The sequence below is a fragment of the Monodon monoceros genome, unplaced genomic scaffold, assembly GCF_005190385.1.
Source record: "Monodon monoceros isolate NGI ecotype Baffin Bay Population unplaced genomic scaffold, NGI_Narwhal_1 Super_Scaffold_13, whole genome shotgun sequence".
Lineage (NCBI taxonomy): Eukaryota > Metazoa > Chordata > Mammalia > Artiodactyla > Monodontidae > Monodon > Monodon monoceros.
The window spans coordinates 82,415,918-82,440,467 of record NW_021703769.1 but is presented as its reverse complement, the minus strand read 5'-3'; the positions used below and the strand labels follow the sequence as shown (position 1 = coordinate 82,440,467).

At 41.4% G+C, this 24,550-nt stretch overlaps 1 protein-coding gene across 2 annotated transcripts in view; it reads right to left on the bottom strand.

Annotated features, from left to right (window-relative positions):
* The window catches only part of RNF216 (ring finger protein 216), a 172,098-nt gene that overhangs the window by 86,478 nt on the left and 61,070 nt on the right, over window positions 1-24,550 (bottom strand). For both annotated transcript variants that reach the window (XM_029219533.1, XM_029219534.1), the window contains exons 8-13: window positions 24,412-24,526; window positions 21,038-21,177; window positions 15,489-15,539; window positions 13,870-14,007; window positions 11,812-11,960; window positions 11,222-11,300 (exon numbers count right to left, since the gene is read on the bottom strand). In XM_029219533.1, coding sequence (XP_029075366.1) covers window positions 11,222-11,300; window positions 11,812-11,960; window positions 13,870-14,007; window positions 15,489-15,539; window positions 21,038-21,177; window positions 24,412-24,526 — 672 coding nt within the window. The remainder of the gene's footprint in view (window positions 1-11,221; window positions 11,301-11,811; window positions 11,961-13,869; window positions 14,008-15,488; window positions 15,540-21,037; window positions 21,178-24,411; window positions 24,527-24,550) is intronic.

Sequence of the window (24,550 nt, the reverse complement as noted above, 5' to 3'; positions counted from 1 at the left end):
AGACAAAAACAGAGTTAAATCCTGAAACCTCGCTGCTACAGTGCCAGCTCTACTCAGTGCTTGTTGGGAGGACGGCCTTTCGGATCCACTCTGGACTGTTCGGGGGCGGCAGGGAGGCCCCCCTTTGGGTTCTCAGCTCCACCATTTTACCTCAGTGTCCACTTCATAGGGTGGCCATGGGGACCTACAGGAGCCTAAGGTCCTGAAAGGCACCCTTCCTGACACACCTGCACACCACTGCAGCCTGAGGTCTTAAGCTGTTCAGCCAGAGCCCTCGGGCTCAGAAGGGAGTGACTCACCTTGAGAGAAACAGGGGCAGCTGAAATGCCTGAGAAGGAATTCCCACACCACCCCACTTCTTTTCTGGACTTGCATTATGCAGCATGGACTTCCACGCCAGTAAAGGAGCCCTCATTTGGGGACTTAAAAATCCTTTTGTTACCCAGACATTTTGTTCTTCTCAATGTTACTTCCTGAATAAAGGTCCTTCCTGATAATGAGAACAAGAGGCTCAAGCTTCATTCATATCTAGATAAATGTAAAGGCCTGTGCTCAGCACACGAGTCAGCTGACTGGCTGGGCCTCAAATTATAGTGCTGCTAATAAGTGCCAACCGTCCACTGTCACAGCTGGAGCTGCCCTGGCACTGACAGCTGGTCTAGGCTCATTTACATTCTCTTCACGCAGCCACTGAGCTACTTTAGGCGGCTGCAGATGCCTGTTTTTAGCAACAAACTGGTTCACTGCAGATGTGAATTTTGGTTATATTTTACTGCTGCAGAGTCAGTAACACTGAATGCTACCAAGGATAGGATGGTGCCTGGGAAGCATAAAAAGGATGAGTAGAGAAGAAAGCTGGCAGGTGGGAAAGATACATAAAAACAAATATAAGTGACACTGGGAAAAGATGAGCGGTTACACAGTCACTTCACATTCTCCACTAAAAGACACCAAACTAGGCATTCTTCACAGCTACTCTGATTACAGTCTTACCACCCGATGGTCTCCCTAATAGCACTTGCTTCGTGAGTATTCTTAAAGCTCCGCCTTGTGGTCCTGGTTACCCTTCGGGAAAGCTCTACTTACATATCTCTGAGTTTATGGAGCAAAGTTATGGTTCTAGACAGTTAGAAAGAGACCCAACAGGGAAGCTTCTGACACTAAAAGGTATTCCAGAAGTATCACTTACAAATCTCTTTTTAATCTAACACCCTGCAGTCCCACACCAAACCCATCCAATCCACTCCTAAAAGCAGCACATTGAAAGCAAACTGATGAATCCTTTATCAGAGAGCACACAGGACGCCGAGGGCCTTGACAAAGGCATTTCATCATATCAGTGTAACAAAGACTCTCCCCCCATTTCATCAAAGATACAGTGTCTTACTAACTCTTCAGGGATTCCAGGGGAATGATTCCAGGCATTCAAGCCCGTCTCCAGATAATCCATTAATATAAATGCCTCATCTCAGAGTGACAAGTTCCTGGAAATGTAACTTCAGTTTAGATTACTAGCAGTGACACTGCAATAAGGAAGCAGAAGCCCTTAGTCTCACAAGGGCCCAAATTAGCTTGTGGCTCATTTCTTGAAGATGAGGAATCCTCAAGGATTAACAGTTGGTTTAGCCATGTAGCTGAAGAGAAAGAATGTCATAAGGAGAATGTGTACAAGTGAAAAAGGTAAAAGCATATGTCCTAAAAACAATGACTCTTTGATGTTAAACTCTGAATGCAAAGAGTGGTTTGCTTTGGTACTAAACCTAAAAGAATTCTGTCAATTCTGCTTACAGGACAGTGTTTTGCAGACACACATGCTTTTGAAATGCCCAAGAGAAAACCTTTCTTCATGGAGTGTTAGTGCCACCTTGTGGCGAATCTTTCCATAGCTCCTAATAAGGATCAAACGTTTTACTTTTAAGTTCTCCCTTCTTTTCAAAGGACAGCTGGGAACTTCTCAGTAACCGTTAACTGGCTGTCACTGCCTCAGGTCCCACGAGACAGTTTTCCCTTTATTTCTCACAGTGGGCCAAACACTGCAGATCTTACCCTAATGGTAGAAAGCAAGTCTAGAACATGAATGCTATCCGCAAGTGAGGGTCAGGTTCTGATCTGTAACACTTTATGATGCATTCTCTTCACTGTAAAACACTACTAAGGGACATAAAAAAATGTGAATCACTGGAAAGACTTATTTTGAACTTTGATAGCAGGACTCAACATTTTAAAGGTAATACTTTCCTTATAAACTCACCTATAAATCTGATGAGACTCTAATGCAAATGCTGCCAGCATCCTTAGGTGCCAGCATTCTCTAACTCCTGTGACCTAACTCCTAGAGGGCCTCACCCCAACCCCCAACCCCCCTGAGTTCCCTGCATTCTGCCCTCTGCCTTCCCCCAGGACTCCCGCCTTTCAATGCTTCTTATTCCTGACTCCAAAATCTTTCTGCAACCCATCTCTCTCCTGTGTTCCTGACCCTAGTCATGTCCCAAATAATCACTGAGCACCTGATATGTGCCAGGCACTGGGGAAAAGTACGCTTACTGAATACGAACACCTCCACCCTCAAAACTCAACATGTGCAAAACAGAGTTGATCTTCTCTCCTGGAACCTTTTTCTATTCTATTTCCAATTTTGTGTGAATAGCATCATCACCCACTTAGTGGCTCAAACCAGAAAAGTGAGTCATCTGGGCTTCTCCCCACCCCCACAGTCAAAAATCTCTTTCTAATCCTATCTCCCTACTATCTTTCCTTTTCTCCACCCCTATTGTCACTTGTGGTTCTCATGATCTGTACCAGTCAGAATGTGCTCGGTTATGCTGTTGGAACAAACTCAAATTTCAGTAGCTCAAAACAAACTTACTTCTACATGTCTATCTTGGCAGAAGGAAAAGAGACAGTGAACCATATGCTCTCTCTCTTTTTTAAATTGTGGTTAAGAAACACATAACACGAAATCTACCCTATTAATGCATTTTAAGTGTACAGTTCAGTACTGTTACCTGTGTGTGCACTGCTGTGCAGCAGAGCTCTAGAACTTCTGCATCCTGTGTGACTGAAATTCTATACCCATTGCACAGCAACTCCCCAGTTCTGCTCCCCTGGCAACCACAATCCTACTTTCCGCTTCTATGACTGACTACTTCAGATATGCCTTGTCAGTGGAATCATACTGCATTTGCCTTTTTGCGACTGGCTTATCTCACTTAGTATAATGTCCTCAAGGTTCATCCATGTCGTAGAATCTCCTTTTTAAATACTGAATAATATTCCATTATATGGATGGACCATATTTTCTTTATCTACTGGATATTTAGGCTGCTTCCATATCTTGATTATAAATAATAATGCAATGAACATGGTAGCACAAATACTTCTTCAAGATCCTATCTTCAATTCCTTTGGATAAAAATCCAGAAGTGGGATTGCTAGATTGTATAGTAGTTTTATTTTAAATTTTTTGAGGACACTTCATACCATTTTCAATAGCAGCTGTACCATTTTACGTTCCCACCAACATCCTGTAATGGTTTCAATTTCTCCATATCCTTGCTGACACTTGTTATTTTTTGCTTTTTTTTTTTTTGGTAGTGGCCACCCTAATAGACATGAGGTGATACCTCACTGTGGTTTTGATTTGCATTTCCCTGACGATTAGTTATATAGAGCACCTTTTCATATACTTGTTAGCCATTTGTACGTCTTCTTCACAGAAATGCCTAGTGAGGACCTTTGCCCATATTTGTTTTTTGTGTTGTTGCTGTTTGTTACTGAGTTGTAGAAATTCCGTATACATTATGGATATTAATGCCTTATGAGATAAATAGGTTGCAAATACTTTCTCCCATTCCAAAGGGCTGCCTTTTCACTCTGTTGATTGTTTCCTTTGCTGCCCAGAAGCTTTTTAGTTTGATGCATTCCTATTTGTCTATTTTTGTTTTTGTTGTCTGTGCTTTTAGTGTCAGATTCAGGAAATTACTGCCAAGACTAATGTTAGGAAAATTTCCCCCTATGTTTTCTTTTAGGAATTTTATAAGTTTCAGGTCATTTGTTTAAGTCTTTAATCCATTTTGAGTTGATTTTTGTACATGATATAAGATAATGTCTAATTTCATTTTTTTTACATGTGGTTATCCAGTTTTCCCAGCAACACTTGTTGAAGAGACTATCCTACTGTGTAGTCCTGGCACCCTTGGCTATATATGCATGGATTTATTTCCGGGCTCTCTATTCTGTTTCACTGGTCTCCATGCCTGTCTTTATGCCAGTAACATACTGTTTGGATCACTGTGGCTTTGCAACATGCTTTGAAATGTGGAAGTGTGAGGCCTCCAGCTTTGTTCTTCCTCAAGGTTGTTCTGGCTACTGGGGTTCCATATGAATTTTAGGATTGTTTTTTCTGTTTCTGTAAAAAATGCCATTGGGATTTTCATAGTGAATGTACTGAATCTGTAGATGGCTTTGGATAGTATGACATTTTAATAACCAATCCATGCACATGGATGTCTTTCCACATACTTGTATCTCCTTTAATTTCCTTCAACAGTGTTTTGTGGTTTTCAGTGCGTAAGTCTTTCACCTCCTTGGTTAAGTTTATTCCGAAGTACTTTATTCTTTTTGATTCTATTATAAATGGAACTCTTTTCTTAATTTCCTTTTTGGATTGTTTGTTGTTAACATATAAAAACTCAACTGATTTCTGTATGTTGATTTTGTATACAGCAACCTTGCTGAATTTGTTAGTTCTAACAGGTTTTTTTTTAAAAAAATAACTTATTTAATTTATTTATTTTTGGCTGCGTTGGGTCTTCATTGTTGCGCAGGGCTTTTTCTAGTTGCGGTGAGCAGAGGCTACTCTTCGTTGCAGTGCGTGGGCTTCTCATTGCAGTGGCTTCTCCTGTTGCGGAGCACGGGCTCTAAGAGTGCGGGCTTCAGTAGTTCTGGCTCGTGGGCTCTAGAGCACAGGCTCAGCAGTTGTGGCGCATGGGCTTAGTTGCTCCACGATTATGTGGGATCTTCCTGGACCAGAGATCGAACCCGTGACCCCTACACTGGCAGGAGGATTCTTAACCACCGTGCCACCAGGGAAGTCCCTTTTCCGATTTGAATGCCTTTTATTTCTTTTACTCGCTTATTGCTCCAGCTAGGACTTCCAGTACTAATGTTGAACAGAAGTGGCAAAAGTGATCCTTGCCTTTTTCCTGATCTTAGTGGAGAAGTTTTAGTTTTTCACCAATGGCTGTAGGCTTTTCATACATGGCCTTTACTATGCTGAGGTAATTTCCTTCTACTCCTAGTTTGTTGAGTGTTTTTTATTATGAAAGGGTGTTGAATTTTGTCAAATGATTTTTCTGCATCAACTGAGATGATATAATTATCCTTCCATTAATGTGGTCTATCACACTGATTGATTTTTGTAGAACCATCCTTCATTCCAGGGATAAATCCCATTTGGTCATGGTGTATAATCCTTTTAATGTGCTGTTGAATTTGGTTTGCTACTATTTTATTTAGGAGTTTTGCATCTACATTTGTCAGGAACATTGGCCTGTAGTTCTCCAGTGGTATCTCTGTCTGGCATTGGTAGTAGGGTGATGCTGGCCTTATAAAATGTATACTTGAGAGAAACGTATATTCTGCTCCTGTTGGGTGGAATATTTTGTGTATCTGTTAGGTCCATTTGGTTTATAGTGTTGCTCAAGTCCTTTGTTTCCTTACTGATTTTTTTTTTTTTTTTTAAAAGAAGATGTTGGGGGTAGGAGTTTATTAATTAATTTATTTTTGCGGTATTGTGTCTTCGTTTCTGCACGAGGGCTTTCTCTAGTTGTGGCAAGCGGGGTCCACTCTTCATCATGGTGCGTGGGCCTCTCACTATGGCGGCCTCTGTTGTTGCAGAGCACAGGCTCCAGATGTGCAGGCTCAGTAGTTGTGCCTCATGGGCCTGGATGCTCCACGCCATGTGGGATCCTCCCAGATCAGGGCTCGAACCCGTGTCCCCTGCATTAGCAGGCAGATTCTCAACCACTGCGCCACCAGGGAAGCCCCCTTACTGATTCTTTGTCTGCTTGTTCTATCTATGATTGAAAAATGGAGTAGTGAAATCTACAACTATTAGTTGTAGATTAGTGTAGATTCACTATTAGTGAATTGCCTATTTCTCCCTTCAGATATGTCAATGTTTGTTTCTTATGTTTGGGTGCTCTGACGACGGATGCATATATATTTATCCCTGTTATATCTTCCTGGTTAATTGATCCTTTCACCATTATATAATGTCCTTCTCTCTTATGACAGTTCTGCCTTACAGACTATTTTGTATGACATAAGAATGGCCACCCTGGCTCTCTTTCGGTTATCATTTGCATGAAATATCTTTTTCCATGCTTTTGTTTCCAATGTGTGCCATTAAATTTCTTTTTTAAAATACAATTTAATTAATTAATTAATTAATTTTTGGCTGTGTTGGGTCCTTGCTCGCGGGTGGGCCCTCCCCAGCTGCGTAAGCGGGGGCCTCTCCCCATCACGGTGCATATGCCTCTCACTGCAGTGGGCTCTCTGCTGCGGAGCATGGGGTCCAGGCGAGTGGGCCCCAGCAGCCGTGGCACGTGGGCTCAGTAGCCGTGGCTTGCAGGTTCCACAGCGCAAGCTCAGCAGCCATGGCGCACAGGTCCAGCTGCTCTGCGGCATGTGGGGTCTTCCTGGACGAGGGATTGAACCCACGTCACCTGCATTGGCTGGCGGACCCTCAACCACTGTGCCACCAGGGAAGTCCGCCATTAAATTTCAAGTGAGTCTTTGGTAGACAGTATATAGTTGGATTAAAAAATAAAAAATCCAGGGCTTCCCTGGTGGCGCAGTGGTTAGGAATCTGCCTGCCAGTGCAGGCGACACAGGTTTGAGCTCTGGTCCAGGAAGATCTCACACGCCATGGAGCAACTAAGTCCATGTGCCACGACTACTGAAGCCCGTGTGCCTAGAGCCCGTGCTCCGTAACGAGAAGCCACCACAATGAGAAGCCAGCGCACCACAATGAAGAGCAGCCCCCGCTCGCTGCAACTAGAGAAAGCCAGCACGCAGCAATGAAGACCCAACGCAGCCAAAAAAAAAAAAAAAAAAAAAAAAAAAAAATCCACTCAGTCACTCTGTGTCTTTTGGTTGGAAATTTTAATCCATTTACATTTAAAGTAATTAATGACAGGGAAGAACTTACTACTGTAATTTTGTTGTTCTATGTCTTGTTGCTTTTTGGTCTCTTTTCCTCTTTTGCTGTCTTCCTTTGTGTTTCATTGAATTTCTCGTAGTGACATGCTTTGATTCTTTCTTCTGTGTATATTTATAATAATCTATTTTCAGCTGATAACAACTGTGATCACATACAAAAACTCTACTCTTACCTCCCTTCCATTTCATGCTGTTAATGTTACAAATTATCTTTTTATATTGTGTATCCATAAACATATTTTATATATTTTCCATACTTTTGTCTTTTAAGTTCTATACCAGAGTTAAAAGTGATTATATACACAGATGTTACAGTATTCTGTTTGTCTACATATCCACCTTTACCAGTGAGCTTATACTTTCATGTGCTTTTGTGTTTCTATCTAGCATCCTTTCATTTCAACTCAAATGACTTCCTTTAGCATTTCTTGTAGGGCAGGCCTAGTGGTGATGAACCCCCTAAGCTTTTGTTTATCTGGGAAGGTCTTAATTCCTCCCTCACTTAGTTATGCCAGATACAGTAGTCTTGATGGGCAGGGTTTCTTCTTTTACTTTTTTACCACTATGAATATATCATCTTACTCTCTTCTGTCCTGTAAGGTTTCTGCTGAGATATGCTCTGAGAATCTTTTTTTAAAAATAAATTTATTTAATTTATTTATTTTTGGCTGCATTGGGTCTGCGCGCGGGCTTTCTCTAGTTGCAGCGAGCGGGGGCTACTCTTTGTTGCAGTACGTGGGCTTCTCTTGTTGTGGAGCACAGGCTCTAGGCACGCGGGCTTCAGTAGTTGTGGCTTGCAGGTTCTAGAGCGCAGGCTTAGTAGCTGTGGCGCATGGGCTTAGTTGCTCCGCGGCATGTGGGATCTTCCCGGATCAGGGCTCGAACCCATGTCCCCTGCGTTGGCAGGCAGGTTCTTAACCATTGCGCCACCAGGGAAGCCCTCCTCTGAGAATCTTATGGGAGACTCACTGTACATGACAAGTTGCTTTTCCCTTGCTGTTTAAAAAATTCTCTTTGTCTCTGACTTTTGACCACTTGATTATCAAATGTCTGGGTCCATCCTCATTGAGCATCTCATGATGATTATTTGGATTCTTTGTCAGGTAATGCACATACCTCCATTTCTTTAGGGACAGTTTCTGAATATTTATTTTGTTCCTTTGGTTAGACCATGGTTCTTCTTGAGCCTTGTTACTTTGTCAGGATCTATACATTTGAAAAACAGCCATCTCTCCCAGTCTTCAGACTGGCCCTGTACGGGGAAAAACCTTTACCAATCAGTCGGGCTATAAATTATGGAGGACTCTCAAACCTCTTCTGTGGATGCACCTTCTCTGGACCTATGTGTGTAAATTCCCAATTCAGAGAGGTTTTGCTGGCTTTTTTTTTTTCAGGAGCTTGTAATCTCTTGCTCGCTCTGGTGTCCATCTACAGTACTGCAGGTTCTCTGGAGGGGCTGTAAGATGCCCAGCTCTTTTTTGTTCTCAGTAGATCTCAGGCATCTAGAGTATGGTGGGTCTCATCAGTGCTCTGAGTTGGGCAAGAGAGAAACCAGTCCCTTGAAGAGCTCCCCCCTCCCCCTCAAAAGCTAGAACATTGGGTGTATGTCCCACTCTTCCTTTCTCCTGGAGGGAAAAGCCACAGAGACATAATGGCCTCTGTCTGCTATACTGTGGGTCCTTTGTAGCAGCAGCAAGCCTCTCAGCTCTTTTTTCCTCAGAAGCTTCCAGGCATCTAGAGTATGCAGGGTCCTGTCAGTGCTGAGTCAAGTGAGACAGAAACCAGCCCCTTGGGCAGTACCCCAAAAAGCTGGGACACTGGACACACACTCCAACTCTTCCCCTCCCTAACCAGAAGCTGGGAATTGGGGGTTTTCTCCTGCTCTTTCTACACTAAGCCAAGGAAAGGGGCAAAGGTGAGTGAGCGTATGCTAGTCCAAACCACTGCCTTTGTTTTTGAGGATCTGAAACCTGGTGCTCCCTCCTGTCGGTGCTTAGATTCAGGAAAGACATAAGCCAGCCCCTTGGGTAAGCCCTCTGAGAAGTCTGAATGTTAGATGTGTGTTCTAGTCTGCTCTTTGCCTCCCCAAGGAGAAGCAAGGAGTTAGGTGTTTCCTCCCATGTGTGCTATGTGTGCTGGGGGACAGGCTCTGGGGAGTGAGCTCCACTAATTTTCCTACAGGCCTCAATGCAGCTAACTGCCCTGTATGGAGTGCAGGAGCCTTGTAACTGGTTTCTAGATTTCTCACAAAGGAAACTGGTCCATGTATTGTTGAATCAGTGTTTCTGTGGGGGAAGGAGAATTTGGGGCTATTTATTCCACCACCTTGCTGACATCACCCCTAAGCATTTATTTTACCACTGTTTTTGCAAGTGACCTCTCACCCATTTCATTGGCCAAAAGAAGCTACACGGCCCCCTCCAAGTTCAGCAGGGCAAGTATATTCCTCCCACAGAGAGGAAGCAGAATATCTGGGTTTTCTGCCTAGCATCTTAAGAGCCTCTAGGAGGCTTTTACTGATATCCCAGGCTGGATATCCTCAAAATACTCACGGGATGCTGTTTTAGACTCATAAGTACCCTGATACATTCCTGTAACTGTCTCTGGCATTCCAAATCATATATGAGCACTTTCATTGGCAAGGTCTAATTTGGAATCATACCAGGAAATATAATTCCTAGCTCAAACTAGCAATTCCTGGAGACTCCAGAGGGGGGTGACAGTGATGTGCATCCCTCACCTTGATTACTCAACAGCCAAACAGATCTCCCTGCTTTTTCACTCCCCCATCCTCCTGCCTCAGAATGGTGCTGAAGGCCTGCACGGCTCTGGCCCCTCCCAGCTCGTAAGCCTTTCTCTTCACACTCCCAGTACGTCAGTGTCCAGGATACTACTGCTCCTTGGACCTACAACATTCCACATCTTCACTTTCACTTTACTCCCACACCCTTTTCTTCCCTTGGCTACCTCCATTGCTCTCTGTATCTTAGTTCAGGCACTACCTTCCCAGGCATTCTAGAGCTGAACACACTGGAAGCACACAGGACAGTCAGTGAGTCTGCTTTCTTAGTTCCAAGATTCCAGAGACTACTGAAACATCTGTTATAGCAACAGCCTGGGGTGGGGACAAATTACTAATGGATACATCAATTGTAAGAAAATATCCAGATTTTACACAGAAATGTTAATGTTGAAAACAAAATAGGTAAGGTTTTAGTCTATCAGTGTAGTTTCTTCTTCCTTTTCCAATATCTACTTTCATTTCTTCACTCCCCAAAAGGTGGAGATATTATAATATTCAACTCTGATCATTCTATTTTAGGAAAGTGGCTTAAAACATACTTGTCTATGTGGATGCCAATATTATATTCCTTAAAAACTCTTAAGTGGCTTATAAATGGTTGACAAATTTCAAGACATTCTTAGTTCATGGCATAGGAGTCTGAAGGGAAGAAAGATTTTCAGCAGCAAGGCGACTAGACAGCTTTGGTCTCACCTGACACAGTCAGTCCTTATGTGAACAGCTGAGTGAATCATCTACCGCATGTGACAGAGATGCCACCATGACACCCAATTCTTTAATCAAAGAAATATCACTTGGACTTTTCAAGTGGCAGGAAGTGTGTGCACGCTCATGTGCACACACAGAAAAGAAGTATTTGAGCACAAGAGGGTGGTGAAAGAGCAAGCAAGAAAAATACTGGCACAGTGGAATAAACACAGAACCCTTCACATTTTACACTGCAGTATCTGCCCTTTAGGCAGATGGCATGAAACAGGGATACAGAACTATGTGATTAAAATTCTGTAAGTGGCCCCCATCTCTGCAACAAAGTCAACCGCCATTCACAAAGAACCAATCTTCACTTGCTTTCATGAAAAGGAGAGCACTCAAATCCTCCTCATGGATCAGCATGCAGACACCCAGCACATAGCTGTGCCACAAAGGCAGTCCATAATACAAATATGAATCTAGAAAAAATATCTGCCTCCCTACCTTTCGGCAGCGAGGATTGGGACAACTGAACCTCTTCACATCACTGTCCAACAGAGCAGGAAAGCTGCAGGAGGGGCACCTAGAATCAAAACAGCAGAAGGAATATTATTCAGAATATTAAAGCCTGATTTGTTCCATGTGATTATTCATACTGAGATGGAGTTTTCAGCTGGACAGCCACACCTCCTTTCGCTCCTTAACTTTTCATTAAAACATGGGCTGAGGCTCTGCTTTGTGCTGGCTCTCACCAGGAAATGCAGGTGCCATTCTGGGTTCTGCCTCAGTGCAAACCACTCAATATTTAACATACGTCTCTGAGAACTCCTTACACATGTTATCTTTCCTCTAACCAATGCACAAGGACTGTACCTATAAGCCAAATGATTAAGAGGTGCCAAGGAATGTAGGTAAAAATACGAACTGCAAATTTTTCTATGAATACAATTATTCTCTTTTTTTAAAAGCAAGCAATGCCAGAAAACCTGGAGATAGAGCTCTGTTACAGAATTTTCATCACCAATGAAAGGGCCCAGGCAGTCTTCCTAACAGGGAATGAGTTGACAAGTGACACTCTGACTCTGAGGACTCACCTGACGAGCTCATCAGCGTAGGCTGCAGCAACTTCTTCTTCTGCTTTTCGCTCATAGTATTTATACAGGATGGTCTGGGGAAGCACCTTCTCCAGTTCACTGGTTGGGAATGAACATGTGCAGCTGCCTTCCATGCAGCTGAGCTCTGACTAGAATGATACGGTCAGGAGGCAAAGGGGAAAAAAAAAGTTAACCAAGTTTTCAGAGAAACAAAAAAACCTCAGTGGTTAAATGCATCTTTCAATGGGAAGCAAATAAATCGTGGTTTGGAACACAGACTCTGGGATGGTAAAGGTCCCCTCTTCTCTGAGAAACCACACTCAAAACAAGAAAACCATGAAACAAAAACACAAAGTCCATCTTTGATTCTACCAGAGGACGTCTATCAGCCTAAACCACAATATATGTAGATGGGAAGCAGATGAGGAAAGATAAATCACTTAGCAGGTTAGAGGAGGAAAGTCACAGCTCAGTGTCTGAAAAGCAGATACTCATGATAAGCAAGTTGATTCCCTCTACACTCTGTGGAAAAGCTGGAGTTCCGAACCTCTTGGAAGGCAGAGATGAGTGGTAGGAGGGAAGGGGATTGTCAAAATGCTATTGCACACTTAATAGGCTACAGTATAGTGTAAACATAACTCTTCCATGCACTGGGAAATCAAAGAGTTGTGTGACTCTTTTTATTGTGATATTTGTTTTACTGCAGTGGCCTGGAACCGAACTTACAATATCTTTAAACTATGCCTATATTCTCCTAATCACAACTACTCTGCTCAATAACTGCTACTCAGGGGACTTCCCTGGTGGCACAGTGGTTAAGAATCCGCCTGCCAATGCAGGGAACACGGGTTTGAGCCCTGGTCTGGGAAGATCCCCCATGCCGCGGAACAACTAAGCCCGTGTGCCACAACTACTGAGCCAGTGCACTAGAGCCTGTGAGCCACAACTACTGAGCCCGCGTGCCACAACTACTGAAGCCCGCACGCCTACAGCCCGTTCTCTGCAACAAGAGAAGCCACCACAATGAGAAGCCCGCACACTGCAACTAAGAGTAGCTCCCACTCGCTGCGACTAGAGAAAGCCCGCCGCAGCAACAAAGACCCAATGCAGCCAAAAATAAATAAATACATTTATAAACAAAAAACAAAACCCCTGCTACTCAGTCCTTGACTGAATTACAACTGATTTTAGAATAATTGATGTCAAATGGTTTGATTATTGGTGGGGCATTTATGAAAAGCAATTTTGGTTTTTAAGTGTTCATTAAGACAAAAAACTCCTTTCCATATTGTATGTTGGTGTCAAGAGAAACTGACTTTGGACAGAGAAATATAATCTTGTATGAAATATTATTCATTTTATGGGTCTTCCCTGGTGGCACAATGGTTGAGAGTCCGCCTGCCAATGCAGGGGACATGGGTTCGAGCCCTGGTCTGGGAGGATCCCATATGCCACGGAGCAACTGGGCCTGTGAGCCACAACTACTGAGCCTGCACGTCTGGAGCCCGTGCTCCGCAATGAGAGGCCACGACAGTGAGAGGACCGCGTACTGTGATGAGGAGTGGCCCCCGCTCACCGCAACTGGAGAAAGCCCCCACACAGAAATGAAGACCCAACACAACCAAAAATAATAAATAAATTAATTAAAAGTATTATTCATTTTAATACAACTATATAAAATGTTTTAAAAATTTTGTTAAAAAAATACTAATTTGCAGCCTCATATGTTCAAACAGCCTGCAAGATTCTCTTTTTGAGTTCATCCTTCATTTTAATTTCAAACAGAAGATAACTGAATAAGTTGGTGCTCCAGTGAGCTGGGCATGAGAGCATGGAAGAATTAAACCATTCCCTGAAAAAAAATCTGCTGTGCTTCAAACCAACATAATCACACAAATCAAAGGCTGTCTAGGAATCACACACATTAGCATGTCTTAGCAGAGTTCCACATCACCTCAGAAAAGGCACTTCCATGAGGCATTTACACTTGTCTATAAATGTGGTGTCCTCAAACTCTGTGAATATTTCCTATGTATGGACACACTGTACGGTTCTTACCTTTCCAGATCCAAAGACTGCCTCTTGGGCATATCTGATGAGACATTCTTTGCAGAACAAGTGAGCATCTGCACACTGCGTCAGTTCCTCAAATGGAAATTCTCCATAGCAGCAGCGGCACTCAATCAACTGGCCATCCTGCAAGCCACCAGAAACACACATGAAATTCCCTACACTCAAGTAGAGGGGGCAGCCATGTTTCATATTCCCCCACCTCCAAGTACATTCTGAGGTGAAAAGCAATCCCTAGAAGCCATAAAACAAGGATGAGCTGTTTTCTTTTTTTTTTTTTGCGGTACGTGGGCCTCTCACTGCTGTAGCCTCTCCCGTGGCTCCGGACACGTAGGCTCAGCGGCCATGGCTCACGGGCCCAGCCGCGGATCTTCCCACACCGGGGCAGGAACCCGTGTCCCCCACATCGGCAGGCAGACTCTCAACCACTGCGCCACCAGGGAAGCCCGAGCTGTTTTTGCTATATAAATCTAGCTTAAGATGCTGGTACAAATATTAATACGTAGCTAAAGACAGTGAGATTTTCATGTTTTTTGGGGGTATTCTTTGGTATCATCCTTTGTATAAAGTTATCATATTCATGAATTTCATGGTACCAGCAGAACTGTAACATCTATAATCAGATGTTAACATAACAGTCAGGGACAAGTGGCATGAGGGATATTATTTAAAAAGTTTTGGGCTTCCCTGGTGGCGCAGTGGTTAAGAATCCGCCTGCTAACGCAGGGGACACGGGTTCGAGCTCTGGTCCGGGAAGATCCCACATGCCGCGGAGCAACTAAGCCCGTGCACCACAACTACTGCGCCTGTGCTCTGAGCCCGTGAGCCACAATTACTGAGCCCGTGCACCACAACTACTGAAGCCCGCACGCCTAGAGCCTGTGCTTTGCAACAAGAGAAGCCACCACGATGAGAAGCTCATGCACTGCAACGAAGAGCAGCCCCCGCTCGCTACAAGTAGAGAAAGCCTGCACACAGCAACAAAGACCCAACGCAGCCAAAAATAAATAAATTAAATAAATTAAAAAAAAAAAAGTTGGATTTTGCTCCTTATTTTAAGACAAGAGTGCGATGGGGTCACGACTCAGCACAAGCTTTATCTTAAGTGACTACTGAAGCTATATAAAGCAGCATCTCAAGTACTGCGAGTACCAGAAAACTTACACTTTTTATTAAGGGCAGTGACTGATCCAGTCACTAGTCCATTTCTACCATGTTAGAAAAGGCCACTACATGAGGATGGCTGACATCATACAAAAGCCATCTGGTCCTGAGGTTAGACACATCTCTTCCTTCTAACCCTATAAGTGATACGTGAATTCTAAATTTTGCTCTAAGAGTCTATCCTATGGATTCCAGGCAATGTTTTTTAAGAGGCACGACTCTAACAATATTATCTTCCCTCCAAATCTGATCCAATTTGGAAGCAAGAGTGACTATAATGGTTTAAGTACCTGACTGTAACTTAGCTGAAGCTCAAACTCAGCAGATCAACAGCAAAGGTTATACGGGAACCAATTTGTCATCAAAATGCTCAGGAAATGTGAGAAGAGAAAACAGCTAATGAAAATACCCAGAATAAATTGATTAGGTGAGATTTTAACTACCTTTTGATACTGTTCTTCATTCATCTGCAGGGCAAGCAAAAAGTCTTCATGCTGAGGAACAAAAAACCATACACGCAGATGCAAATTTAGTCAAGATGCCACAAACCATTTAGCATTTACTTTCATAAACATAAAAAAACCCTATTATTAATAGTCATCTCTTCAGTTACATAGTTTAGTAGTTTAAAAAGTTACCTGAGAGTAAATTTAAAATGCATCAGAACACTACACATGAAAAAGGAAACCATGTAAGTACTAGAATATATGGGGAAAACTTCCTTAAATCTGACTCAAAATATAGAAGGAATAAAAGACTGACATAAAACATTTATGAAGAGTACAGAATAGCATAAGCAAACAAAAAAAACTGAGTGGGTAAAAACCAAGCTTGACAACATACTCTGTTGGTGAGGTTAGTGGGAAACAGGCGCTCTTGTACATTACTGGCGGGAATGCAAAACAGTACAACCACCATGGAGGGGAATTTGGCACCATATAACAGTTACGTAAGTATTTACACTCCAATTCATCAATCGCACTTGTAGGAATCTATTCCAAAGTTACCCTGGGGCAGAAATACGAAATGATGTATGCACAAAGTTATTTATCATGGCACTATTTATAATAGCAAAAAACTGGAAACAACCCTGAATGTCCCTCAGTAGGCGAATAACTGAATCAACTTTGGTACTGCAGACAATGGGACACTAGGCAGTTTTAAAAAGGAAAGAGAAAAATCTCCATGGATTGCTGTGGAGTCATTGCCAAGAAGCACAGTTAAGTGAAAAAGGCAAGAGTAGAACAGTGTGTACCTTTTAATAAGAAAGAAAGGTTTAAAAAAAATATATATACACACATATATGCTTTTACATAAAATAAGAAAAGACAACCCAAAAACTATTAATAATGGTTTATGTATAGAGGGAGTTAGAGGACATGGGGAGGACAGACAGGACAGAGGCTAGATCTCTCTGAATGTTCCTTGTTTTATAGTTTTGACTTTAAAAATACTTTACATAACTGAACAACAGAATTAAATGAAAAAGAAATTAAAAACCAATTCCTTAAAACTTAAAAATAAACAGAAACAAATAAACTTCTTTGCTTACCAAGTTAATGGCATAACCACACACTTATTTCAAGTAACTTTATAATATTTTAATTTCAAATTCCTAATCTAAGTTATAAATAAATCCTAGACCGTATTTAGCAATATTATTGGTTATAATACTGGGTTGTTATTTGGGATCTACTAAGTATACAACATAGGATAAAGGAAATAAGCCATTATGGTAATGTAATTAAGAGCCAAGATTTTCAGCATAAGAGAAAAGAAATGCTTACATAAAATGAAAGAAGTAAAAAAAACCCTATAAACCAACGTTGAAATAAAAATCTTAGTATGAACTTCCACTAAAAGAAAATATGACACTTTGGAAAAGTTGGTGATTCCAGGTCCAGGTTAGGAAAAGCAGAAGTTGAACCTGGGTCACCAGATGTGCCAGAAAGCAAGGATACTGTCAAAGAAAGATGACTAGGTCCAGGACAGAGGAACTAACTTGAAGGTGACGCCACTGGCCAAAGAAGGGACAATTTGGACATCAAAAAGATGACCACAACCATCTTGCCAATACTTCAACACTTCTCTGATGAGGCTGGCAGTGATATTAGCAAATGTGGTGTTTGATACTATACTGTGAAATGTGCCAACATCTGGAAGGTCTACATAACTCAGTGAACCGGTGTTTATGATAAAATCATGCATGGGTGAAATATCTATTCGAACTGCAAGCTACACTAACAGATTTTAATGTAACAGATACAGTCACAGGTAACTCTATGACGGATGGATCAAGATGACAATTCCCCAAAAGTCCAATTTCTGTTTGAGATCCAGAATTTTATCATTGGACATAAATAATCACTTCATTCATTTTTGAGAAAATTCCTGCTAAATACCTAATTTTGAATAATCATAGTTTTTCTGTCAGTCATTTTTTCAAGTAAATATGGTGGTTTTTTTGGGGGGGGTAGGGAGAAGGGCCTAATTCAGCAGCTTGCAATTCGATGTTACAAATGTTTCTCCTTGAGAAAACCATCATAGTCAGTCAGTATGCAGCAAAAGCATTTTATGCATACATTCGGCTCTCCATATATGCAGGTTCTGCATCCACAGATTCAACAACCTCGAATCAAAATTATTTTGGGAAAAAAAATTCTAGAAAGTTCCAAAAAGAAAAACTTGAATTTACAGTGTGCTGCCAATTATTTACAGAGCATTTACATTGTATTAAGTGTTGTAAGTAATCTGGAGATGATTTACAGTATCCGGGAGGATGTGTGTAGGTTATATGCAAATACTAAGTCATTTTATACAAAGGACTTGAGCATCTATAGATTTTGGTATCTGTGGTGGGGGTCCTGGAACCAACCCCCTGTGGATATGGAGGGACAACTGTACTTCCCATTTTGTCATACAGAGTATTGAAAAGATGTTTTCAAGGGTTAAAATTTCATGAAGTAATAATTTCAACTGCTTCATCAAAGCATCAAATACATTTTTAGATGACATGGGCTTTTTCTGTTGTTTTTTAAAATGTGAGTGCATGGTGGTGAAGAAAGTAATGATTTCCAGTAGAGTTTGGTGCCACTGGCTTGATTCATGCTAAGGCACCATTACTTTTGTTCCTCAGTACAAATTCAACAATGTGAAAAAGGTAAATATCGTCTTATCATGATAAGAGATCTGACGTCGCAGACATCCTAAAGAGTCTTGGGAAACCCAGGGGTCCATGGGGCAAACTTGAGAGTTGCTGGTCTAGAAAACACATATAGGCACACTTCATTTTACTGCACTTTGCAGATAGTACCTTTTTTTTTTTTTAAACAAACTGAAGGTTTGTGGTAACCCTGCATCAAGCAAGTCTATCAGTGCCATTTTTCCAACAGCATTTGCTTACTTCATGTCTCTGGTCACATTTTGGCAATTCTCGCAATATTTCAAACTTTTTCGTTATTATAATTACTGTATTTGTTATGGTGATCATACCATTGCAACTGTTTTGGGGTGCCATGAACTGCACCCATATAAGAGAGTGAACTTAATCGATAAATGTCATGTGTGTTCGGACTGTTCCACTGACTGGCCATTCCCCATCCTTCTCCTTCTTCTCCTGCCTCCCTATTCCTTGAGACACAACAGTGCTGAAATTAGGCTAATTAATAACCCTACAATGGCCTCTAAGCATTCAAATGAAAGGAAGAGTGGCCCATCTCACTTTAAATCAAAAGCTAGAAACAATTTAAGCTTAGTGAGGAAGACATGTCAAAAGTCGAGACAGGCCAAAAGCTAGGCACCAAAGAGTTGACCAAGTTGTGAATGCAAAGGAAAAATTTTTGAAGGAGATTAAAAGTGCTACCCCAATGAACACACAATGATAAGAAAGTGAAACAGCCTTACTGCTGATATGGAGAAAGATTCAGTGGTCTGAACAGAAGATCAAACCAGCCACAATATTTCCTTAAGCCAAAGCCTAATCCAAAGCAAGGCCCTAACTCTCTTCAATTCTATGAAGGCTGAGAAATGTGAGGAAACTGCAGAAGTCTGAAGCAGGCTGAGGTTGATTCCTGAGGTTTAAGGAAAGAAGCCATCTCCATAACATAAAAGTGCAAGGTGAAGCAGCAGGTGCTGACGTAGAAGCTGCAGCAAGTTATCCAGAAGATCCAGCTAAGATAATTAACCAAAGGTGGCCACACTAAACAACAGATTTTCAAATGTAGACAAAACAGCCTTATATTGAAAGATGTCATCTAGGACTTTCACTGCTAGAGAGGAGAAGTCAATGCCTGGCTTCAAAGGACAGGCTGACTCTCTTGTTAGGGGTTAATGCACCTGATGACTTGAAGCTGAAGCCAGTTTCAAGTCCAAAAATCCTAGGGCCCTTACCATTCCAAAAATCCTAGGGCCCTTAAGAATTAGGCTAAATCTACTCTGTCTGTGCTCTATAAATGGAAACAAAGCCTGGATGACAGCATATCTGTTTATAACATGGTTTACTGAATATTTTAAGCTCGTTGTTGAGAACTACTGCTCAGAAAAAGATTCCTTTCAAAATATTCCTTTACTGCTCACTAAAATGCTCCTGGTCACCTAAGAGCTCTAACAGAGATGAACGAGATTAATGTTTCCATGCCTGCTAACAAAACATTCATTCTGCAGCCCATGGGTCAAGGAGTAATTTTTGACTTGCAAGACTTATTATTTAAGAAATACATTTTGTAAGGCTTATAGCTGCCATAGTGATTCCTCTGATGGATCTGGGGCAAAGTCAACTGAAAACTTCCGGAAAGGATTCACCATTCTACATGCAAAGAGGAATATTCATAATTTATGGGAAGATGTCAAAATATCAACACTAACAGGAGTTTGGAAGAAGCTGATCCCAATACGTGTGGATGACTTCAATGGAGAAATTGCAGATGTGGCAGAAACAGCAAGAGACCTAGAATTAGAACTGAATTGCTGCAATCTCATAATAAAGCCTTAACGGGCAAGGAGTTGCTTTTCATTGATAAGCAAAGAAAGCGGTTTCTTGAGATGGAAACTACTGGTGAAGATACTATGAAGATTGTTGAAATGACAACAAAGGATTCAGAAAATCACATAAACTTAGTTGATAAGGCAGCAGCAGCAGGATTTGAGGGGACTGACTCCAATTTTGAAAGAAGTTCTACTGTGGGTAAAATGCTATCAAACAGCACTGCATGCTACAGAGAAATCATTCATGAAAGCAAGAATCGATCGATTCAGCAAACTTCATTATTGTCACATTTAAGAAATCTGGACAGCCACCCCAGCCTTCAGCAAGCACCACTCTGATCAGTCAGCAGCCACCAACACTGAAGCAAGACCCCTCACCAGCAAAACGATTATGACTTGCTGAAAGCACAGATGATGGTTAGCATTTTTTAGCAATAAAAGTATATCTTAATTAAGGCATGGACATTTTTTTTAGACATAATGCTATTGCATACTTACTAGACTACAGTGTAGTGTAAACATAACTTTTCTATGCATTGGGAAACCAAAAAATTCATATGACTAGCTTTATTGCAATATTCACTTTACTGCGGTGGTCTGGAACTGAACCCGCAATATCTCCGAGGTTTGTTTGTATTAAATAACCAACATATGTATATTCCAGTTGACTTGCACATTTGATAGTATATTTGGAAGAATTAAAGAGCTAAATGGAATCTCTCTGTTCTTTCCTCCATTTCCTCTAATTTCCACCATTAGAGGGTGAAGGAGGTGAAACAGATGTGTTTACTAAGCTCCAATTAAAATTCTCTAACATAAATCTGATTTATGAAACTGTGAACTTCAGTCAGTATCATTACAAAACCTAGTTTTGTTTTCCTTTTAAAAGTTTTATAGTTTATTCAAATGAACCACTTGAAAGAAAAGGCAAATCTTACAAGACAGTTTTATACTATGCCGTAACAGCAAACCAGAATCCCAGAAACACATTCCAAGCACATCTTCCTACCTCTGCCATCTCTTTGATTTTCTGCTCATAGAACTCCTGCTCTTGCTGCACAGCTGGAAGGAGAGCACGCCGGTCATAAGACCTACAATGTCGCCGCTTATTTTCCAGAAAGAACATCCTCTTTTCTATTTTTTTGTCACCTAGAAGATAAATGACAATGCAAAGTCATGCAGACAACTGTTCTGCTAGGAATCCAGGCAGCCATCCCAGTCCTCTGTGGCCTGGTCCTACAGAGGACGTTTAGTGACTTTCCCATAACATATTCTCTTTGGGAAAACTGGGCTCCTTACCATTCCCTAACATTCCACACACTTCCCGACTTTCTTCCTCTCCACCCCTCCCTCGCTCCTGCTTATTATAATCCAACTGGAAGGTCTCTCCTAGCCTGTCAGTACTGCACTGTGTGAATATACCACAATTTATTGTGCATTCACTACTGAGGACAGGTAGGTTTACAGTTTTGGGTTATTATGACCAGGGCTGCTATACATATGCCTGCAACTCAGCTGAGAATACGTGAAGGAGTAAAATTGCTGGATCAGCTTAGAAAACAGTGCTAGTTTTCCAAAGTGTCTGTTCCAATTTACACTCTCTCCCCACCAGCGATGTATGTGAGTTTCAATCACTCCACGTTGTCCTCAGGACCTGATGACATCAGTTTTTAATTCGAGCCATTCTGGTAGATGCACATGTGTTTCATGCATGTTTAAAAAATTTTTTTATTTTGAAAATTTCAAAGACAGAAAAGAGCAGTACCTAGATTTACAATAAATAACACTTAGAATAAAAGCTAACAAAATGACAAGCGTCAAATCTTGCAGTTGGTCTGATTTAGTTTTTGTATTTCTTTGGTTAATTTGGTAATGTACATTTTCTAGAAAACTGTCTATTCCATCCAGATTTTCTATTTACTCAAAAAACCTTTTTGATAATCTCTATTGATTTTATCAATATTTACTATACATTGATACACTTTATTTTTCCTCTCTTTTCTCTTGTTCACTCTAGTTTGTTTTTTTTTTACTCTCACTAGTTTTTAAAAATTAAAACATTTTTTTTCATTATTTAGAAAACCAGTTTTTGGTTCTCTATTCTGTTCCATCTATCTGTCTATATTTCTGCCAAGCCCACCTGGTTTTCTTTTTAAAGAGTATTTATTTATTTAATTTTTTTGGCTGCATTGCATTGGGTCTTAGCTGCAGCACACGGGATCTTTGTTGCGGCATGCAGGATCTTTCGTTACAGCGCTCGTACTTAGTTGCCCTGCGGCATGTGGGATCTTAGTTCCCCGAGCAGGGATTGAACCCATGGTCCCCTGCATTGGAAGGTGGATTTTTAACCACTGGACCACCAGGGAAGTCCCAAGACCACCTGGTCTTAATCACTGTAGCTATGTAGTAAGTCTTGAAATCCAGTAGACTGATTTCTCCCACTTTACTTTTCTTTTTAAAAATCACTGGGACTTCTCTGGTGGCGGAGTGGTTAAGAATCTGCCTGCCAATGCAGGGGACATGGGTTCGAGCCCTGGTCTGGAAAGATCCCACATGCTGCAGAGCAACTAAGCCCGTGTGCCACACTACTGGACCTATGCTCTAGAGCCCTCGAGCCAAAACTACTGATAAATAAATAAATTTAAAAAAAGAAATCATTTTAGCTATTCTAGTACCCTGCCTTTCCATATAAATTTTAGGATAATTTTAGGATACCTTGCCTGTATCTACAAAAAAATCTTGCTGGGATTTTGACAGAAATTACATTAAGCATGGTACCAATTTGGGGAGGATTTACATCTTCACTGAGTCTTCCAATCCATGAACACAGTACGTTTCTCCATTTATTTATATTTTCTTTGATTTCTTTCTTCATTGTTTTGTAGTTTTCATCATAAGTCCTGTACATGTATTGTTAGATTCACATCTAAGTATTTAATTTTTTTCAGAGCGACTTTACTTTTCAAATTATTTATTTATTTATGGCTGTGTTGGGTCTTCGTCGCTGCGCGCAGGCTTTCTCTAGCTGCAGTGAGTGAGGGCTACTCTTTGTTGTGGTGCATGGACTTCTCATTGAGGTGGCTTCTCTTGTTGCGGAGCATGGACTCTAGGTATGTGGGCTTCAGTAGTTGTGGCACGTGGGCTCAGCAGTTGTGGCTCATGGGCTCTAGAGCGCAGGCTCAGCAGTTGTGACGCACCGGTTTAGTAGCTCTGTGGCATGCAGGATCTTCCCGGACCAGGGATCAAACCCGTGTCCCCTGCATTGGCAGACGATTCTTAACCACTGCGCCACCAGGGAAGTCCAGGAAGGTACATTTTTGGCTTGATATAAAGGAATAACTTTCTAAAAGACATAGCTGACCAACAAGGGAGTAGATCATCTTGTGAAGTGGTACTTTCTTTTCTCTACCACTGACAGTCAGAAACAAATACTGAATGACTATGTATTAGGGATGCCTAGTTAACTGTGGATAAATTCAGCTGAATGAAAAACCACCTATACACTGTCCCCACTTTCATTCTGCCACAGATCCGTGAGAATGTCATGTCAGGAGAGCACTGCTTCACAGAGTAGCTTGGCGAACTTAGAAGTCAGAGCCTAGGACGTTTTCTTTTAGATCCTGAAGAGTTCAAAAATTCAAATACTTTCCAACTCTATAACTATCTCATGGATTTTTCATTTAGTCACACCTGAAGTCATGAAATTAATTACAGATGTAACAGAAAGACACATAGGAGAAAAGAAAAGGGAAATATTATTTATGACATAATCTACAGGAAAAGTTGAAGTGGACTCTTTTCTTAGACATAAGCAACTAAGATCAAATTTGTTGCAAAATTCAGCAAGTTTACCTTGGCGGGGGGTGGGGAGTTAGACCTGAAGTAACCTCTTTGAAAGAGCTTTCAGCAGTTACTTCATCAATATGAATAACAGAATTTTAAATAAACAGCTTAAGTGGCAGTTTAAGAGCTGTTTGGTTTTTTTCTGTGTAGAAGCTACTCTCTCAGGTGTGTAAGTGACTCCTCTGCAGTAAGCAATCAATCACTGGTCTAGCTTTTACTATGTAGTGAAAGGTTAATTCTTGTCAAACCTTCAAGACCTCTTTTCCCCCCAAGCTGAACAATGTCCCCAAGCACTTTTCCACATGTGAATCTAACACTACACACAATTTTCCTGTCATGGTGTATCCTAAACAGAAAGATGACAAACGTAGCCACTTTCTAAAAACACCAATGTGCCATCAGAGCAGTCATGTCAGTGACACTCCTCAGACTGCTGTAACAGGGCACTTCTAAGCAGCCACACCACGACTCCCCTTACAGGCTGTGTGGGAGCAGATGGCTCTGCAAACACCATCAGCAACACTCACATTTGGCCATTACCTTGTTCAAATTTGAAATCTATGTAAGAATACTGATTCATTTCTTTTCTCTTTTTTCTTTTTCCACTGGTTTCTGGCGATAGCTCCTGCCATTTTTTAATGGCATCAGAAAAGGCCTAAAAATTGAGAAAGGGAAAGGT